This window comes from Orcinus orca, chromosome 21 (assembly GCF_937001465.1).
Source record: "Orcinus orca chromosome 21, mOrcOrc1.1, whole genome shotgun sequence".
NCBI lineage: Eukaryota > Metazoa > Chordata > Mammalia > Artiodactyla > Delphinidae > Orcinus > Orcinus orca.
The window spans coordinates 11,654,850-11,669,535 of NC_064579.1; the positions used below are offsets into that span (position 1 = coordinate 11,654,850).

The 14,686-nt window shown below is 43.1% G+C and overlaps 1 protein-coding gene across 2 annotated transcripts in view; it reads left to right on the top strand.

The window, feature by feature from the left end:
• The first annotated feature begins 1,486 nt into the window (after positions 1–1,486).
• Positions 1,487–14,686, top strand: part of PPP2CB (protein phosphatase 2 catalytic subunit beta) — a 30,679-nt gene continuing 17,479 nt past the window's right edge. Inside the window, exons 1-2 of one of the 2 annotated variants that reach the window (XM_049704237.1) lie at positions 1,503–1,621; positions 8,902–9,006. In XM_049704237.1, the coding sequence (XP_049560194.1) occupies positions 1,520–1,621; positions 8,902–9,006 (207 nt within the window). In that variant the 5' untranslated portion in view covers positions 1,503–1,519. Of the gene's footprint in view, positions 1,622–8,901; positions 9,007–14,686 lie in introns of both variants that reach the window. The other variant, XM_049704238.1, reaches the window with a different exon arrangement.

Genomic DNA, 14,686 nt, shown 5'->3' on the forward strand with positions numbered 1-14,686 from the left:
TGCAGGGGACACGGGTTCGTGCCCCGGTTCGGGAAGATCCCACATGCCGCGGAGCGGCTAGGCCTGTGAGCCATGGCCGCTGAGCTTGCGCGTCCGGAGCCTGTGCTCCGCAACGGGAAAGGCCACAACAGTGAGAGGCCCGCGTACCGCAAAAAAAAAAAAAAAAAAAATTCAGTTCGAATGCCACCTTTCTAAAGCTTTCGGTAGCTGTTGCCTAGGAAGGATTAGGCAACGAACACGGCTCCCATACTGTACTATTGGATAAGCACTTGTAGAATTTAATCATCACAACTTAAAAGATGGGCCTCACCGCGCCCTTTTAACAAATGAGGAATCTGAGGCTGGGGGCGATCCGGTGATTGTCCAAGGACATGGCTAGGAGGCTGGGAATGCCAAGAGGGAGTCCTTGCCTTCTGATACAGGACGTTGCCTGCCACTTGGGTTCAGGCAACATCCTGATAGAGGAAGTATGCTTGGTTAGCACCTGCGCTCCAAGGGACCTGGCAGTTAGCAGTTGCTCGTTAAATGTTCGTTGAATGAACAAATCATCAGAATTCAGTAAACACTGCATAAACGCGGTGAAGAATGCTGGAGTTGGAAGGGACACATTGATGCCACAGAGCAATCGGCTCGTCTTTCTGATGCTGAAAGGGAGGATTCGAGATGTCAGTGCTGCACAGCTAGCTAATGACAGAGCTAAGACCGGAAAGAATTTATTTATTTATTTATTTATTTATTTGTTTATTTAATAGATACGGAATGCCTGCTATAGGAGAGTGCTAGACTCTCGGGTCTATGTGGTCGAGGAGAGACACAAGCTTACCAATTCCCTCCTCAGAGCGCTAAAAAAAAAAAAAATGAGAGAGAGAGAAAAGAGAAAGCACTGCAAGAGAGTAAGGTGGGGACAGAATTCCCAGAGAAAAGGATGTGAAGGAAGAACCTGGAGCGCTTGGTCCGGACCCGAAGTGAAAAAGGATGATACAAAGTGGAAGAGCGAGAAAGCGGCGCGACCCTCGGCCCCTCGGCCCGTATCTCCGCCGAGCCACACGGGGGCGCTGCATCCCTCCCCGCGTCCCGGGCCCCGGCTGCGCCGCCTGCTCGCCTTTTCCCGGCGGAAATGCCCGGGCGATGACGGACACCCGGAGGGAGGGGAGAGAAAGAGCGACAGACAAGGGGCAAGGGAACCGGGAGCGGCCGGCGGGCGGGAGGCGGCGGCGGCAGGTGCCCATCGTCCGGCGGGAGCTGCGCGGAAGCCCCGCACCTCCCCGCGCCCTTCACCGACTCCTGGGGCGCGCGGCCCAACGGGCCAGGGCGGGCAGGGGTCTCCCGGAGGCCGTGCGCCCGGAGCCGCCCGCGGGGCTTGGGCGGGGCGCGGGGTCGCGCTCCCCGGCTCCTTCCTCTCCCGCTGGGAGCTGGCGGCGGCGGCGGCGGCGCCGGGCGAGGGGAGCGGCGCCCGGGGCTGGGGCGCGCGGGGGCGGGGAGGGGGGCGGGAGGCAGCGGGGGAGGGGCTCGGGCCACCATGGACGACAAGGCGTTCACCAAGGAGCTGGACCAGTGGGTCGAGCAGCTGAACGAGTGTAAACAACTGAACGAGAACCAGGTGCGGACGCTGTGCGAAAAGGTAAGAGAGAAAAGGGGCGAGATGCGGGCAGGGACCCCGTTCCTCCTCCTCCTCCCCCTCCTCTTTCTGCCCTCCCCCCACCCCCTCCCGGAATGCCTGCCCTGTGTCCGGCGCGCCGGTCCGGGGACCCGCAGGGCTGCGTCTCCGGTTTGGGCATCCTTCCCCGGGTGGGGTCGGGCCCTTCCAGGACCCCCGGGAACCCAGCCCACGATCCGGACCGGACGCTCCCGGTCCTGGCCTGTGGGGTCCGGGGTAGGTGGGCGGGGGCATTGTGGCACCCGGAATCCACGCCCTGAGTGTGATTGGGGTCGCCAACGCTATTGTGGGGGGATTGCTGACACCCCAGCATTTCCCGTGCGGACTAGCCATCCCGGCGCTTTAGCTGGCCGGCAGATGAATCTCGTGCGGTCTCGAAATTGAAAATGCACCGAAAACGAACCTGGGTGTTGTGACTATCAACGCGCTCTGTAATACACCCAGGCTTTTTCTCAGGTGACTCGGGCCCATCAAAAATCAGTAAATTGGTATGCGTGAAGCATTTGTTTGTAGAGAGGTGGGTGTGATGACAGACTGTGATTTTTAAAATAGAACTTGACTTTAGTTGAGACAGATGGTGACTGGTCTTCACGTTGAGAGGCTCTTTGGAAGCAAAAAATTGTTGATTTTCAGAAACAAGACGGCAAGTCTTAAGTTTGGCAACAGTGCTTGCCTGAAATGTTTAATGGGGTATGTGTTTTTCGTGCAGGTTAGCACTTTTCAGAAAGTTATTACTATTATATGTAAGTTTTTTTTCATTTCCAGAAAGTAATAAAATATGCAGGTGGTTTACTGTTTACAGTTGCTGTTGATAGTGTGATCTGAGACAACTTTCTGAATTCTGTGTGCATTGTTTTCTTAACCACTGTAATTATTTCGGACTTTCCATCTTTTCTCATTCATCTTTTATGTAGTTTGGACTAAATAATTTTTATGTAAGAAGGTTCCATGTGAAGGAGTAACGAAGTTATTTATTTTTTAATGTTTTTGGATTTTGGGGGAGGGGGTTTAAGCCAAAATCCGTAAGACTTTCTTCATAATTGTGTTTGGAAGTCAGGATGCCTCAGAAAAGCACTAAAGAAAGAAAGATTTTGTCATTATTATTTATAGGGTACCCTTAAAATTAAGCATCTTAGGAATGGAGGAGTAATAGCTAATATTAAGTAGTTAGAATAGTGTTTTTTAACTACGTGTAATGTTGCTTAGCGTCTTTATGTATTAAATAACTTTTTTTGAAGTATAATTTACAATGTGTTTCAAGTATACAACAAAGTGATTCAGTTTTTTTTGAATTTTATTTATTTTTTTATACAGCAGGTTCTTATTAGTCATCCATTTTATACATATTACTGTATACATATTAATCCCAATCGCCCAATTCCTCACACCACCACACTCCCCACCCCCCACCCCTACCGCTTTGCGCCCGTGGTGTCCATACGTTTGTTCTCTACATCTGTGTCTCAATTTCTGCCCTGCAAACTGGTTCATCTGTACCATTTCTCTAGGTTCCACATATATGCGTTAATATACAATATTTGTTTTTCTGACGTACTTCACTTTGTATGACAGTCTCTAGATGCATCCACGTCTCTACAAATGACCCATTTTCGTTCCTTTTTATGGCTGAGTAATATTCCATTGTATATATGTACCACATCTTTATCCATTCGTCTGTCGATGGGCATTTAGGTTGCTTCCATGACCTGGCTATTGTAAATAGTGCTACAATGAACGTGGGGGTGCATGTGTCTTTTTGAATTATGGCTTTCTCTGGGTATATGCCCAGTAGTGGGATTGCTGGGTCATATGGTAGCTCTATTTTTAGTTTTTTAAGGAACCTCCATACTGTTCTCCATAGTAGCTATCAATTTACATTGCCACCAACAGTGCAAGAGGGTTCCCTTTTCTCCACACCCTCTCCAGCATTTGCTGTTTGTAGATTTTCTGATGATGCCCATTCTTACTGGTGTGAGGTGATACCTCATTGTAGTGTTGATTTGCATTTCTCTAATGATTAGTGATGTTGAGCAGCTTTTCATGTGCTTCTTGGCCATCTGTATGTCTTCTTTGGAGAAATGTCTATTCAGGTCTTCTGCCCATTTTTGGATTGGGTTGTTTTTTTAATATTGAGCTGCATGAGCTGTTTATATTTTGGAGATTAATCCTTTGTCCATTGATTCGTTTGCAAATATTTTCTCCCATTCTGAGGGTTGTCTTTTCGTCTTGTTTATGGTTTCCTTTGCTGTGCAAAAGCTCTTAAGTTTGATTAGGTCCCATTTGTTTATTTTTATTTTTATTTCCCTTTATGAGGTGGATCAAAAAAGATCTTGCTGTGATTTATGTCAAAGAGTGTTCTTCCTGTGTTTTCCTCTAAGAGTTTCATAGTGTCCGGTCTTACATTTAGGTCTCTAATCCATTTTGAGTTTATTTTTGTGTATGGTGTTAGGGAATGTTCTAACTTCATTCTTTTACATGTAGCTGCCCAGTTTTCCCAGCACCACTTATTGAAGAGACTGTCTTTTCTCCACTGTATATTCTTGCCTCCTTTGTCATAGATTAGTTGACCATAGGTGTGTGGGTTTATCTCTGGACTTTCTATCTTGTTCCATTGATCTATGTTTCTGTTTTTGTGCCAGTACCATATTGTCTTGATTACTGTAGCTTTGTAGTATATATATTCTGAAGTCAGGGAGTCTGATTCCTCCAGCTCCACTTTTTTCCCTCACGACTGCTTTGACTATTTGGGGTCTTTTGTGTCTCCATACAAATTTTAAGATTTTTTGGTTCTAGTTCTGTAAAAAATGCGATTGGTAATTTGATAGGGATTGCATTGAATCTGTAGATTGCTTTGGGACAAATATCAACAATATTGATTCTTCCAATCCAAGAACATGGTATATCTCTCCATCTGTTGGTATCATCTTTAATTTCTTTCATCAGTGTCTTATAGTTTTCTGTATACAGGTGTTTTGTCTCCCTAGGTAGGTTTATTCCTAGGTATTTTATTCTTTTTGTTGCAGTGGTAAATGGGAGTGTTTCCTTAATTTCTCTTTCAGAGTTTTCAGCATTAGTGTATAGGGATGCAAGAGATTTCTGTGCATTAATTTTGTATCCTGCAACTTTACCAAATTCATTGATTAGCTGTAGTAGTTTTCTGGTGGCATCTTTAGGATTCTCTATGTATAGTATCATGTCATCTGCAAACAGTGACAGTTTTACTTCTTCTTTTCCAATTTGTATTCCTTTTATTTCTTTTTCTTCTCTGATTGCTGTGGCTAGGACTTCCAAAACTATGTGGAATAATAGTGATGAGAGTGGACATCCTTGTCTTTTTCCTGATCTTAGAGAAAGTGCTTTCAGTTTTTCACCATTGAGAATGATGTTTGCTGTGGGTTTGTCGTATCTGGCCTTTACTATGTTGAGGTAGGTTCCCTCTGTGCCGACTTTCTGGAGAGTTTTTATCATAAATGGGTGTTGAATTTTGTCAAAAGCTTTTACTGCATCTATTGAGATCATATGGTTTTTATTCTTCAGTTTGTTAATATAGTGTATCACATTGATTGATTTGTGTATATTGAAGAACTCTTGCATCCCTGGGATAAATCCCACTTGATCATGGTGTATGATCCTTTTAATGTGTTGTTGGATTCTGTTTGCTAGTATTTTGTTGAGGATTTTTGCATCTATATTCATGAGTGATATTGGTCTGTAATTTTCTTTTTTCGTAGTATCTTTGTCTGGTTCTGGTATCAGGGTGAGGGTGGCCTCATAGAATGAGTTTGGGAGTGTTCCTATGCAAATTTTTGGAAGAGTTTGAGAAGGATGGGTATTAGCTCTTCTCTAAATGATTGATAGAATTCACCTGTGAAACCATCTAGTCCTGGACTTTTATTTGTTGCAAGATTTTTAATCACAGTGTCAGTTTCATTACTTGTGATTGGTCTGTTCATATTTTCTGTTTCTTCCTTGTTCAGTCTCAGAAGGTTATACCTTTCTAAGAATTTGTCCATTTCTTCCAGCTTGTCCATTTTATTGGCATAGAGTTGTTTATAGTAGTCTCCTAGGATGCTTTGTATTTCTGTGGTATCTGTTATAACTTCTCCTTTTTCATTTCTAATTTTATTGATTTGAGTCCTCTCTCTTTTTCTTGATGAATCTGGCTAATGGTTTATCAATTTTGTTTATCTTCTCAAAGAACCAGCTTTTAGTTTTATTGATCTTTGCTATTGTTTTCTTTGTTTCTATTACATTTATTTCTACTCTGATCTTGATGATTTCTTTCCTTCTGCTGACTTTGGGTTTTGTTTGTTCTTCTTTCTCTAGTTTCTTTAGGTGTAAGGTTAGATTGCTTATTTGAGATTTTTTTTTGTTTCTTGAGGTAGGCTTGTACTGCTGTAAACTTCCCTCTTAGAACTGCTTTTGCTGCATCCGATCAGTTTTGGATCGTCGTGTTTTCATTGTCATTTGTCTCTAGGTATTTTTAAATTTCCTCTTTGATTTCTTCAGTGATCTCTTAGTTATTTAGTAACATTGTTTAGTCTCCATGTGTTTGTGTTTTTTACGTTTTTTTCCCTGTAATTCATTTCTAATCTCATAGCGTTGTGGTCAGAAAAGATGCTTGATATGACTTCAATTTTCTTAAATTGACTGAGGCTTGATTTGTGACCCAAGATGTGATCTATCCTGGAGAATGTCCCGTGTGCACTTGAGAAGAAAGTGTGATCTGCTGTTTTTGGATGGAATGTCCTATAAATATCAATTAAATTTATCTGGTCTATTGTGTCATTTAAAGCTTCTGTTTTGTTATTTTCATTTTGGATGATCTGTCCATTGGTGTAAGTGAGGTGTTAAAGTCCCCCACTATTACTGTGTTACTGTTGATTTCCTCTTTTTTTTTTTTTTCGGTATGCGGGCCTGTCACTGTTGGTGGCCTCTCCTGCTGCGGAGCACAGGCTCCAGCGGCCATGGCTCACGGGCCCAGCCGCTCCGCAGCATGTGGGATCTTCCCAGACCGGGGCACGAACCTGTGTCCCCTGCATCGGCAGGTGGACTGTCAACCACTGCGCCACCAGGGAAGCCCTGATTTCCTCTTTTATGGCTATTAGCATTTGCCTTATGTACTGAGATGCTTTCTGTGTTGGATGCATATATATTTATAATAGTTATATCTTCTTCTTGCATTGATCCTTTGATCTTTTTGTGGTCCTTCCTTGTCTCTTGTAACATTCTTTATTTTAAAGTCTATTTTATCTGATATGAGTATTGCTATTCCAGCTTTCCTTTGATTTCCATTTGCATGGAATATCTTTTTCCATCCCCTTACTTTCAGTCTGTATGTGTCCCTAGGTCTGAAGTGGGTCTCTTGTAGACAGCATATATATGGGTCTTGTTTTTGTATCCATTCAGCAAGCCTGTGTCTTTTGGTTGGAGCATTTAATCCATTCACGTTTAAGGTATTTATCAATATGCATGTTCCTATGACCATTTTCTTAATTGTTTTGGGTTTGTTTTTGTAGGTCCTTTTCTTCTCTTGTGTTTCCCACTTAGCGAAGTTCCTTTAGCATTTGCTGTAGAGCTGGTTTGGTGGTGCTGAATTCTCTTAGCTTTTGCCTATCTGTAAAGCTTTTCATTTCTCCATCAAATCTGAATGAGATCCTTGCCAGGTAGAGTAATCTTGGTTGTAGGTTCTTCCCTTTCATCACTTTAAGTATATCATGCCACTCCCTTCTGGCTTGTAGAGTTTCTGCTGAGAAATCAGCTGTTAACCTTATGGGAGTTCCCTTCTATGTTACTTGTCATTTTTCTCTTGCTGCTTTCAGTAATTTTTCTTTGTCTTTAATTTTTGTCAATTTGATTACTATGTGTCTTGGCGTGTTTCTCCTTGGGTTTATCCTGTATGGGACTCGCTGCGCTTCCTGGACTTGGGTGGCTATTTCCTTTCCCATGTTGGGGAAGTTTTCAACTGTAATCTCTTCAAATATTTTCTCGGGTCCTTTCTCTCTCTCTTCTTCTGGGAGCACTATAATGCGAATGTTGTTGCGTTTAATGTTGTCCCAGTGGTCTCTTAGGCTGCCTTCATTTCTTTTTATTCTTTTTCTTTATTCTGTTCCGCAGTAGTGAATTCCATGATTCTGTCTTCCAGGTCACTTCTCCATTCTTCTGCCTTAGTTATTCTGCTATTGATTCCTTCTAGTGTAGTTTTCATTTCAGTTATTGTATTGTTCATCTCTGTTTGTTTGTTCTTTAATTCTTCTAGGTCTTTGTTAAACATTTCTTGCATCTTCTCGATCTTTGCCTCCATTCTTTTTCAGAGGTCCTGGATCATCTTCACTATCATTATTCTGAATTCTTTTTCTGGAAGGTTGCCTATCTCCACTTCATTTAGTTGTTTTTCTGGGGTTTTATCTTGTTCCTTCATCTGGTACATAGCCCTCTGTCTTTTCATCTTGTCTTTCTGTGAGTGTGGTTTTTGTTCCACAGGCTGCAGGATGGTAGTTCTTCTTGCTTCTGCTGTCTTCCCTCTGGTGGATGAGGCTATCTAAGAGGCTTGTGCAAGTTTCCTGATGGGAGGGACTGGTGGTGGGTAGAGCTGGGTGTTGCTCTGGTGGGCAGAGCTCAGTAAAACTTTAATCTGCTTGTCTGCTGTTGGGTGGGGCTGGGTTCCCTCCTTGTTGGTTGTTTGGCCTGAGGCAACCCAACACTGGAGCCTACCTGGGCTCTTTGGTGGGGCTAATGGTGGACTCTGGGAGGGCTCACACCAAGGAGCACTTCCCAGAAACTCTGCTGCCAGTTTCCTTGTCCTCACAGCCACAGCCACCCCCCACCTCTGCAGGAGACCCTCCAACACTAGCAGGGAGGTCTGGTTCAGTCTCCCCTGGGGTCACTGCTCCTTCCCCTGGGTCCCGATGCACACACTACTTTGTGTGTGCCCTCCAAGAGTGGAGTCTCTGTTTCCCCCAGTCCTGTTGAAATCCTGCAATCAAATCCCATTAGCCTTCAAAGTCTGATTCCCTAGGAATTCCTCCTCCCGTTGCCGGACCCCCAGCTTCGGAAGCCTGACGTGGGGCTCAGAACCTTCACTCCAGTGGGTGGACCTCTGTGGTATAAATGTTCTCCAGTCTGTGAGTCACCCACTCAGCAGTTATAGGATTTGATTCTGCTGTGATTACACCCCTCCTACCATCTCATTGTGGCTTCTCCTTTGTCTTTGGATGTGAGGTATCTTTTTTGGTGAGTTCCAGTGTCTTCCTGTCAGTGATTGTTCCGCAGCTAGGTGTGATTCTGGTGTTCTCGCAAGAGGGAGTGAGAGCTCGTCCTTCTACTCCACCATCTTGGTTCAGGACCAGGTGATTCAGTTTTACATATATATATATTCTTTTTCAGATTCTCTCTTGTATTAAAGGTTATTACAAGATATTGAGTATAGTTCCCTGTGCTGTACAGTAGGCCCTTGTTGTTCATCTATTTTATATATAGTAGTGTGTATATGTTAATCCCAAACTCCTAATTTATCCCCCCCATCCACTTTGGTAACCATAACTTTGTTTTCTGTGTCTGTGAGTCTATTAAATAACTATATGTTGACTCAAGAGGATTTAGTTCTGTAAATAGAACTGCCAAGCAAATGGTATTTTTGTGTTTCTGAAACAAATTGTTTACTTACCGCTTCAAATTCGACATTCAGTTTTCTTGCATGATAAACTATAACTTCATGTCTTAGAATATATGTTTTAACTCGATCTCTCAGGCTCTAGTGTCGGGTGAAATATCCAGTTCTGAAATTAGCTGAGTCAGTTAACCTCACTGTGAACAGTAGATGTAGACTTGAAGTTATGGGCAAAGTTGGTAGTTGAATTGGTTTTACCTTTGACTCTCTAATAATTTTAAGATGTCTTCCTGAAGAAGAATGTTGTACCCCTGCTCAGTCACACTTGAGCCTTAATCACTTGAGCAAGCTTTCTGAATTTGCCCAGAGAGATTCTTTTAACTTCAGCTCCTAAATAAATTGGACTACCCATCTCTAGGACCTCTGAGGTATATTTCAGCTGGTATCTTACCCACTTCTTTCTTTGTATACTTGTACTTTGCCACTAAGCATGATTTTTTTAAGTGAAAATCTCCTGTCATTCATCTTTGTCCTCCACCCCTTTGATGGGGTTGCCGACAGGCTGGAGAAGAGTGACGGTAGCCCTTCCTCGCTACCCCCCTGAGCAGTGCTTCGTGCGGCAGCCCCCTTCTAGCAGCTGTGGTGAACCTCTGTGGTGTATATTTTCTGTCTTCTAGCCTTAGTCTAAAGTTCCATTTCATTTCCCTACCTCTACCCGCCTTTTTCCTGCCAAGTGCAGTGTTTGTTTATAGCAAACTCTAGTAGGCAGCCTGAGTTCAAACCCTGGCTCCACAGCTTGATGGCTGCCAGTCTCTGCACCTCTGACTCCTTATCTAAGACAGGGATGATCGTACTTGCTGATCTCCTGGGGCGGTTGTATTAAGATACTACTGGTGTAAAGTCCTGACCAGAAATTAGCAATGAGTATTAAATGAAGAAAAGCTAAAAATAAAAGTAGCTATTTTATCTTGTTTTAAATGTCATCCTATTTTCTTTTGGAAAAAGATGCAAAATAAGTAGAAGTGTTGATATGACTTCTCTGTGGAGAATGTACTTCAAAAGAGGTTTTCTATAGAGTGGTTCTAGAACTCTGAAAAATGCAGTTTCATTATATCTTTTTAAAATTTTATTATTATTTTTTTTTGGCTGCGTTGCGTCCTCGTTGCTGCGCGCGGGCTTTCTCTAGTTGCAGTGAGCGGGGGCTACTCTTTGTCACGGTACACAGGCTTCTCATTACAGTGGCTTCTCTTGTTGCGGAGCACAGGCCCTAGAGCACACAGGCTTCAGTAGTTGTGGCACGTGGCCTCAGTAGTTGTGGCTCGAGGACTCTAGAGCGCACGCTCAGTAGTTGTGGCGCACGGGCTTAGTTGCTCTGTGACATGTGGGATCTTCCCGGACCAGGGCTCGAACCCGTGTCCCCTGCATTGGGGGCAGGCATATAGAAAAAATGTAAGAGACAATAAAAAGTCAAACCTAATTGTAAATATCATCTTTTTGTTTAATTCTTTGTGACTAGATTTTAGGTTTTTTTTTTTAAGTAACATGATTTTTTTGGAGTCTGTTAGAAATACTATTCTATAGAAAGGTACATCATTGTGAGGGTGATTTCTCCCTCAAAATTAAATTCGTATTCTAACTCAGATTGCCTAAAACGTGAAGGAGTCAGCTGAAATTAAGACCAAAGTGGTACTGGAAAAAGCCCTGTTTTGAGGTAGTGGCAAAAATAAAACCCATCCTAATGCCAATTGGAGAACAGCTACAAAAAATATGGGTATGGGGCTTCCCTGGTGGCGCAGTGGTTGAGAATCCGCCTGCCGATGCAGGGGACGCGGGTTCGTGCCCCCGTCCGGGAGGATCCCACATGCCGCGGAGCGGCTGGGCCCGTGAGCCATGGCCGCTGGGCCTGCGCGTCCGGAGCCTGTGCTCCGCAGCGGGAGAGGCCACAACAGTGAGAGGCCCGCGTACCGCAAAAAAAAAAAAAAAAATATGGGTATGAATGATATGGTATGTCGGCCTTCAAGGTTAATTTCTGTCTAGAGAAAAACTGTTTGCATAAAATAGTTAAGGCATGTCTTCCAAGAAGGCGATTAGCTCTTAACATGAGCTTAAATTAGCAGTCCAGCTTTGGAGCTGATTGCACATTTGACTTGTCTTACGTGTGTAGAGAGATTGCTTCTGCCATTTGTTTCTGCAGCAGCAGTATGCACAGTGATTTAGAAAGAGAGAGTGCCTGGAGAGCCGGTCTGGCACTGCCAAGGACATTCTGTGGCTAGAACTTTTTTTTTTTTTTTTTTTTTTTGCGGTACGCGGGCCTCTCACCTAGATAGCTCGTCTCTTTCTACTATAACAAAGAATGACATGATTACAGTGGAATACGAGGTTAAAACCCAATTTTACTGACTGAACAAATCATCATGTTCCGTGCTTATCTAAGCCAACCTTTCATAGCAGACAGGTAAAGTAACTAAAGCAAACTAGACTAACATGAACTACTGCTAATGACTAGAAAACAGACCTTTTAAAATCAATTCATCATTTCTCGACTTTACATATGATGTGTAAAATCATGTTCATAGATAGAAAAAATGAAGATACTTTATAAACGTTTCACATGGAGTAGTTTTATTTGCAACATGTGCCTTTTATTCTACTTTGAAGATCTTGCAGAAAGTTTTCCTTCAGTGTTTTTTTCAGGACAAATGTTCTGAAGGACTTGGTGAATGAAGTCCTCTTTGATGAAAGGAAACCAGAATACCAGAAATTGAAGATAAAATTAATGCCAAAACAATCACTGCACTTTAGACTATGTAAACTATATTTCTGAACTTAGATTTTCTAAGAAAAATGGCATTAAAATCACTGTCATCTTCGAAGAAGGCTAAGTCAGAGCTGCAACAGCATTTCACATTTAGTTTTAGGGTTTTCCTCATATATATATATATATATATATATATATATTTTAATATTTATTTATTTATTTGGCTGCACCAGGTCTTAGTTGCAGCACACGGGATCTTTAGTTGCGGCATGCGGGATCTAGTTCCCTGACCAGGGATCGAACCTGGGCCCCCTGCATTGGGAGCCCGGATTCTTAACCACTGGACCACCAGGGAAGTCCCTCCTCATATTCTTTTTTGTTTTTTTTTTGCGGTACGCGGGCCTCTCACTGTTGTGGCCTCTCCCGTTGCGGAGCACAGGCTCCGGATGCGCAGACTCAGTGGCCATGGCTCACGGGCCCAGCTGCTCCGTGGCATGTGGGATCCTCCCGGACCAGGGCACGAACCCGTGTCCCCTGCACTGGCAGGCGGACTCTCAACCACTGCGCCACCAGGGAAGCCCGCTCCTCATATTCTTAAATTGAGATGTAATTCACATACTATAAAAGTCGCCCTATAAAGTGTACAGTTCAGTGGTTTTAGTATATTCATAAAGTTTTGCAACCATCTCCACCATATAAGTGCAGAACATTTTCATCACCCCAGAAAAAAAAACCCCTGCCCACTAGCAGTCACTCCTCATTCTCCTTCCCCCCATCCCCTGGCAGCCACTGATTTACTTTCTGTCTCTATGGATTTGCCTGTTCTAGACATTGTATATGAATGGAATCATGTAATACGTAATGTTTTGTGTCTGGCTGGAGATTCTTCCATGCTGAGCATGTGTCAGTACTTCATTCCTTTTTGTGGCTGAATAAAATTCCCTTATATGAATATGGCACTGTGGTGGTTTTCATAATTAAGTTATTGCCATCTGGAATTTGTTTTGAAGTTTAAAAAGTTATTTCTTTCAGATTGAAAAAGTAATACATATTTGTTTTTTAAAAATTTGAACATCTCAGAAATGTAGGGGAAAAGCAAATGCTGTCCACTGTTGCACCCACCTTCCCTGTCCACTACCATCCTGCCTCAGAGGCAAACATTAGGTAGTTTTCCAGGCCTTGTTCTCTGTGTGCAAAAAACATGGGTTTTGGGGGGTAGGGAGGATGTTTGTGGTGTATTGTTTTCATTAAAGTGGGATCACAGTTATACTGAAATCTTTTTTTTTAACCAAACAATCTGTCTTGGTCTGTGTACATACATATAGTTCATTCTTTCTTAATTTCAACAGACCATATGATTTATTCTTGTGTTTCCAAGCTTGACATTGCCTGGCATACAGACTCTTGACTGTGGTTGAACTGAAAGAAAAGGTTTATTTCTTCGTATTGAAAAAAAAAAAAAAAAGGTCAGTTCTCATTTATGGAAGAACCTTGTAACTGTAGGAGGACAGGCCACCCTACTTATATTAACCTAGCCCTGTAGGATTTGGAACTTCATTTAATCTCATCTGTTTTGGAGATCACTCTGTTCTATGGCTTTCTTTAGATGAATTTGCCTAGGAGTAAGAGGTAGACTCTAATGTTTTATAGCAGATTATTTATGTGTAAATAGAGGGGAAAGAAAATAACTTGTATACTGGCTCTGCCAACACCAAATACGGTAGCCCTTTGGGATCATGGCTCTGGCAGTGGGCACCAACACAAAGCTAAAAATAGAATGCCACCTGTTGAGAAGCTGGGGAGGCTTGACATTTATATATTCTGCATTCTTAAAATGTGGGTAGAGGAAAAATAAAGCATTATATGTGAACGTCATTCCCAAAGCTTTATTTTTCTTAATTCTCTTCCTAAGATAGATTTGACTTTATAGCAACAAGAAAGAATTTGCTTTAAATGGGTGAGAAAGGAAGCAAGTTTGCATGGATAGGTACACAGCGACGCGTTAAACTTGCTGGTATACTGTTAAGCTTTATGCCTGGATGTGTCTGTGCCGGGTGGCGTTTACCATCACCACAGTCCTTCACTTCACAGTTGAAACTTGGTCTTGTCAGAGTCTTAGAGATAATTAAACTTTGGGTGCTAAGTCACATTAAAAAGCACTCGTGAGAATTATATATAGAATTACACGTGTACAGAAAAGAGTGTAGCAGTCCTAAGACCACTGTACGTAGAAAGGCCTCATTGCAAGGTTGTCTGGTGTCTGGAAACTTGGATTTGGGGAGCTTCCCACCATTCCCTGTTAAGCGTGGCTCGCTGTGCCTAAACTGTTTATGCAAGCAGTGTGATTTATGCGGAACATGTGCTGTGCTTTTGAAGTCTGGAATTTTGGTACATGCTAGGCAGGGGGTATCCATGTGACCAGCTCCCCTTTACAAATCCTGGGCACAGCGCCTCTAATGAGCTTCCCCGTGACTGACGGATTTCACACGTGTAGCTTCAGCTTGCTGCTGCAGGTGTTAGGCTCACTCTCTGCAGCTCCACTGGGAGAGGACTCTGGAGGCTTGCGCTCGATTTACTCAGGACTGTGCCCCATGTGCCTTTTTTTGCTGATTTTGCTTTTTTGCTGTAATAAATCATAGCCATGAGTACAACTACGTGCTGA